Source organism: Petaurus breviceps, unplaced genomic scaffold (assembly GCF_028583685.1).
Source record: "Petaurus breviceps papuanus isolate PSGF00001 unplaced genomic scaffold, PetGlider_PUasm1.0 173, whole genome shotgun sequence".
Classification (NCBI taxonomy): domain Eukaryota; kingdom Metazoa; phylum Chordata; class Mammalia; order Diprotodontia; family Petauridae; genus Petaurus; species Petaurus breviceps.
In genome coordinates this window covers 9,451,240-9,457,339 of record NW_027185759.1, presented here as the reverse complement: position 1 = coordinate 9,457,339, position 6,100 = coordinate 9,451,240, and the positions used below count along the sequence as shown (strand labels likewise).

General features: G+C 44.0%; 1 protein-coding gene across 1 annotated transcript in view; it reads right to left on the bottom strand.

Annotated features, from left to right (window-relative positions):
* MASP1 (MBL associated serine protease 1) overlaps window positions 1–6,100 on the bottom strand; it is a 72,529-nt gene that overhangs the window by 58,354 nt on the left and 8,075 nt on the right. Inside the window, exon 2 of the mRNA XM_069083335.1 lies at window positions 4,636–4,867. Coding sequence (XP_068939436.1) covers window positions 4,636–4,867 — 232 coding nt within the window. The remainder of the gene's footprint in view (window positions 1–4,635; window positions 4,868–6,100) is intronic.

Below are 6,100 nucleotides of genomic sequence, written 5' to 3'. Positions count from 1 at the left end.
CTCTCTCTCTCTCTCTCTCTCTCTCTCTCTCTCTCTGTCTCTCTCTGAGGGCTTTACCATTTACAAAGTCCGGAGAACGTTGGATGGTTGAAGCTCTTTATATGTTTGAATTGAGGAAGGGAGAAAAAGGAAGAGGTTTTGTCTGTAGGAATTTTCCACCATTAGCATGAAAACAAAATTGTTTCAGGGAAGTAGCATGGAATAGTGGATAGCTGGATCTGGAGCTGGAAAACCTGGGTTCAAATCTCATGTCACCCTTGGCTACAACTATGTAGCCCTGGGCAAATTATTCACTCTCTTTGTGCCTCAGTTTCTATATTTGTAAAATGAAGGGGTTGGGCCCAGTGGCTTCTGAGCTCCCTTTCCTCTTCTAAATCTAGGATGCTTTTCTCATGATAACCTTTGACTTTGGATACTATGAATCTCTAGATCTAGTTTTGATTCAGACCTGTGATTTCATTGGTATAGGGACCTGTCAGTGAGGAAACACCCTTCAATCACACATATCAGAACTTGTCCAGCTCCTTATAACATTAAAGAGTTGCCTCTATCTGTCCAGGGTCACCCAGTTAACATCTGTTGGTCAGATTTGAAACAGGTCTTTCTGATTTCAAGGCTGGTTTGCTGGTCACTATACAAAGCTGCCCCTCAGTCTAAGCAGTGCTTTCCTTGCTTTACAGATGAGGACACTGAGGTTCAAAGATTTGCAAATGGCCACCTAGTTGATAAGTGGAAGAACTGAGCTTCTTATTAGCCAGGACTAAAACCCAGCCCTTCTTAACCCAAGTCCAGTGTTTAATCCCTACAGAAAAGGATCTATTATGGAAAGGCAGAGTTGTTTTCCCTGTTTTCCAGTACAATGCATTCATCAATCAATCAATCAATTAATCAGTAAACAAACACTTATTAATTCCCTGCTATATGCCAAACACTGTGCAAGGTGCTGGGGACACAAAGTCAAAAACGAATCTATTTTGCTCCAATCTGTGCCAGTCCTACAAATACCAGTCCAGTCCAGTTCAACCAGTCTCCAGTAGGTGCTTGATATATATGGAGAACAAATGGTTTGTTAGCACCAGGGAGGCAATTTTTCATAATGCCTTATATTGCATAGTACCCTATCAGAGTCTCCAAGTAGAAAGGAATCTCAGAGGATGTGTAGTCTGTACATGAATAACTCCCACCCCCAATCCCCTATACAGTATCTTCAAATGGCCATCCAGTCTTTGCTTGAAGACTACTTACTGGGGGAACCCCATTACATATGAAGGTTTATGTGTGGTCACTAGCCGGGTAGAGTTAACAAGGGAGAAACTGTCAACCATGAGAGAGTAATTCATAAAACTCTGGGTCATGGGACAGCATGATGATGAGAAGGCATCCTTTTAAGAAAGCTTTAGAAACAGACAAAAAATCTCCCTTAAGTGAGGTTGTTGGGATTCATGCGCTGATTGAATTCAAGGGCATGAGGACCAAGCTCTCTTTGGTTTCTCTCTAGATGAGGGATTTAATCTTTCAGTTCAAAGTCCAACAGAATGAGCACAGCCACATCCCAGAAATTTGTCTTAAAATTTGGCGATCAACCCTCAGGTCTTGTGCTAAGGCTAAGAACACAAAACCAAAAGGAGAATGTCCCCCTGCCTCTAATTCTATGGGGGAGATACAACGAATAAAACAGGTTAAATACAAAATAACACAAGAGGAAGAAGGACGTAGCACCGCAATCCCAAAGGGTGGAGGGTGGAGACACATCCCAGGGATTCATAATTCTCTACAATTAAAGACCTGCCAAAGGCTCAGATCTCTGCCTGTCCTCCCGAGGCAGCCCATGGCACTTTCGTATTGGTCTAATTGTTAGGAAGGTGTTCCTGACCTTAAGCTTACATTTACCTATTTGATCTAATAGGTTTAATCTAATAAAATGAAATTTCATAGGGATAAAAGTAAAGGCTTATACTTGGCTGCTTCTCTTGGTATTCCAAGGACTTAGCACAGTGCCAGAAGCTGAGTAAATGCTTAATTAATTTTCTCACTCTCTCTTCCTCTCTCTGTTTCTGTCTCTGTCTATCTGTCTGTTTCTCCCCCCTCTTTGTTTCTCTGTTTCTCTCTCTCCCCCTTCACATCCCTGTTTTCTGTTTGTCTCTTGATGCCTTCCTTCATGATGTTGGGGAACCTAAAAAGTGAATGATAGCAAATCAAAATGAGGTTTCCTTTGAAGAAAACTTAAGTAAAACAACAGGGATCTGTGTTGCTGGGGTTATTGTAACCTAACTGTGTCTGAATTCAAAGGGATGAAATTCATCACATTTGTAGTTTTCCCCTCAGCTTGGGATTCAATAATCTGGTCCAAAGTCCATTCTGCTTCCCAGAATTTTGTTTGCCTGGCTCTCACTAGAAAATCTGCTGGTTAATCATCAGTATTTTCCTATAAGCTCTCATGGTTGGGTTGGTCTTCATTCTCACCCAGAAATAGGAACTGGGAAATACACTGGCATCTTTCTGACAACGAAGTATTGGGATTCCAACATAAGCTCTTTAAAAGTAGGGTTCGTGTTTTAGTCAGGTGGTTCAGAACCTACAGAGATCCACACACCCTCTAGGGCTCTACCCTCTGCTATTGGCAGAGTTAAGAGAGGTCCTCTAGTCAGCTCCTCACCCTTTAAAGAATCCAAAGATTCAATCAGTAAGAGAATGAAAAAGTCAAAACAACCTAGGATGTCTTGGGAGTGGGTTTGAGCGCTGACTCTGTGACATGAAGGTGCTGGATTTTCCACCTAAAAATCCGAATTTCTCTCTGACTCTCTCTGTCTCTCTCTCCCTCTCTTTCTCTCCCTTTTCTCTCTCTCTCCCCCAATTCATTTGTTTTGAGCAGTATTATCTTTCAAAAAAATGAATACCCCTGGTACCCCTGGGAGTACAGTCAGTTATCCATACTTTGTGTAAATTTTTCGGTCTGTTTGCTTTCCCCTCTGACCCTTAACAAGAGACCCACCTATTGAGCAAATGGGAGTTTTTCAAGGGGGGTTTGAAGGGAGCATGGACTACTTTGCTAAGCAGGGTAGATGGGAGAGGGGGACAGAAGAGGAGATGGGTGGGTCTCAAGACATTTCAGTTAGCTGGTTCTTAGGCAATAGAAACTTTTGGGCCATCCTCTTACATCTTCCCAACTGGACATTGAGGTGATTCAGTAGATAAAGCCCTGAGCCTGGAGTTCAGAAGATGTGAGCTCAAATCCAGCCTCAGGCACTTTCTGGCTATGAGATTTGAACAAGTCATTTAATGTCTGTAAAATGAGGCTCATACCAGTGACTTCCTCAAAGGGTTGTTATGAGGATCTGACATAATATTGTGAAGCATTTAGTACAGTTCCTGTCATACAGTAGGTACTTAATAAATGCTTATTCCCTTTCCCCTTTCCACCTTGGCAGGAGCTGCCAGACCTTGGTCTCAAGGTATGGTCTTTATGTATCCCCTTTTCCATGCTGCCACTATCAAAAAAGGATGTTAGTGGAAAGTTCAGTTGCACACTATGGGTTTAAATGCTTTTGTGGGCTAAACTGGGAAGGCAACTGCCATTGTTTATGTGGGAAAATATTGCCCTAGTTCCAAACATGATATTTATGACACTACAATTTCTTGGGTTCCAATCAAGGTGAAAGCTGCCTCGATATTCAGTCTGCCACAACACCTAGCAACCTACTGGTATATTTAAGATCCACATTGAATGCCATCCCCTTCATAACATCTCCCCTGACTTTCCCCTCTTCAAAGCCCCCACTGGACTCAGTATGTGTCTGCCAGGTATTACTTATACCTTGAGTCCTTGAATACTCCAACCATGTCTTATCCACCTCTGTGTCCTAGCACAGTGCTTTGGTCATAAATGAAGAAATGAGTGATTGAATGAATGGGAACCTTGAAGAACATGATATGTGCAGAGGGCGTTATATGGCTAGAGGGACAAACACACTGTCTCCCCCCTTTTTCTTTCCTCTCTCTCTGTCTCTGTCTTTCTCTGTCTCTCTGCCTCTGTTTCTGACTCTCTTCTCTGTTTCTGTCTCCCTCCTTCCTTCCTTCCTCCCTTCCTCCCTCCCTCTGTCTATAATGGTCAAATGATCAACACTTGTTCAACCAAGTAGTAACTACCTGACTAGACTTAAATTGTAAACTGTGAAACTCCCTTCTCTGTAATAATTTTTTGGCACACATCCAGAGGGGGCCTGCATAAAAAAAGACTACTTTTGTCAAGGTAATAAAGGCAATAGGCGTTGCTGGAAAGTTTCTCCCCAGGGTGCCCAAAGCTCTAAATCTATGACCTTATTTTATGATGAAGGTCATATTGATCATTAGCAAGGGAATATGAATAAATGTATAACCTGTTCAAGGCTAAGAGGATATTTTAAGGGAAGAGGGAAAAGATGTCCGGTTTAGTCACTGCTTGTGGACAGTAGACCTAGGTAAGGGTTCTTAGGAAAACAAGATATAAAATGAGGGCCTTGAGAGGAGGGTGATGGATGTGGACTGAGAAGCTTCAATGCCAGAGGAAACAACAGAAGAAAGAACCGCTCTCCATCCCACCCCAACTTTGCATAGACCTTGGTCTACAGTAGGCAGGCAGGCAGGGTGGCATCTCACCTTCACATAGTCATATTCACAGAGGTAGGAGGACTCCAGGTCAAAGTGCATGAAGTACAGCTTGATCCTAAATCCCTCTGGCACTGTGATGTTCCAGGTTACTTCAGAGTCACTGGGATAGGAATCGGGGAAGTTGGGGGACTGGATCTCCCCAAACATGTCATTGAGTTCCACAATGTTGGCAGGAACTCTCAGCAGACACACGTACAGGGAGCAGCATAGCAGGAAGGCCCTGAAAGACAGGGAGGGGATGGCAGAGGGTCACACAGCTTTCCCAGGACACCTGTGCCTGCAAGACCTGATAAAGAAGGAGCTTTTGCCTTGGCATTCAAGGGGTGGCTAGAGAGAGGTTTGGTTTTTGGTGTTGCTATTGAACTCACTCCAGGAAATAATAATAAAAACTCACATTGATTTGTGAGATGCTTCTGTCAAAGCCCTTTGAAGCCAAGAGGCCACATGGTGTAGCCAGCCTCAGAATCAGGAAGACTTGAGTTCAAGTCTGGGGACTGGACAGATGCATATCAACTGTGTGACTTTGGACACATCAGGTACCCTTCCAGCACCCTTAAGAATTCTCTAAAGTTATAGGTTGGAGAGCAGGGGGTGACCTGCATTGAGAGGGGATTCCTCACTGGTACCATCCTCTACCGAGAAGGTCACAGGGACTCAAAACCCAAAGTTAAAAATAAAACAACCAATGATGTTGGGAGAACCAGTTTTATTGTCCCCAGCTGAGCCCTCTGAGGCTGTAAGATGTTGGGCGACCTGGGCAGTGGCGGGCCTGGACTCCAGCCCAAGTCTCAGACCCTCAATTCCCCTCTCCTTTCACTGGCCTATCCTGACTTGCTGGTTTTCTGTCCCTATCCTAGAGACATTTCTATTAATCTTGTCTGGGCTTGGGGTCTGTTTAGTTTCATGGTGCTTTGATAATATGACAATTCAAAAGACCTAAGATATTTTTGAGTTGTGATTCTTCCTGGAGTCTGTGTGTGAGTATATAAGGGTGTGCCATGAGCGGCATCTTCTCCACACAAGCCAGGGTAGCTTTTCCTTAAGAGGCAATGGTACTTCCTTAGCTGGTCCAGGGAATTAAGGCTTGAACCCCTGATGAGGTTTCCTGGGATTCAGAATAAAAACCCAGCACACGAAGGCCTGGCCCATCTTTCTGACCAGGAGAGCCACAGTGGAAAACCCAGAGGTGTGGAGAGTGCCTCTGCCTGCACCCATGCAGGCTCCTTACCAAAGGGCACTTCCAGGGGTGCGAAACAAGCTTCCTGTAGCTAAACATTAACGGTTGTGAGCCAGAACCACTGAATTGTCCCGAGTTACTCCTGCCCCTGGAGAAGGTTGTGTGAGTGTGTGAGTATGTGTATGTATGTGTGAGTATGTGTAACTGTGTGTATGTGCATGTGTGTGTAAGTGTGAGTGTGTATGTGTGTGAGTGTGTGTAACTGTGTGTGACTGT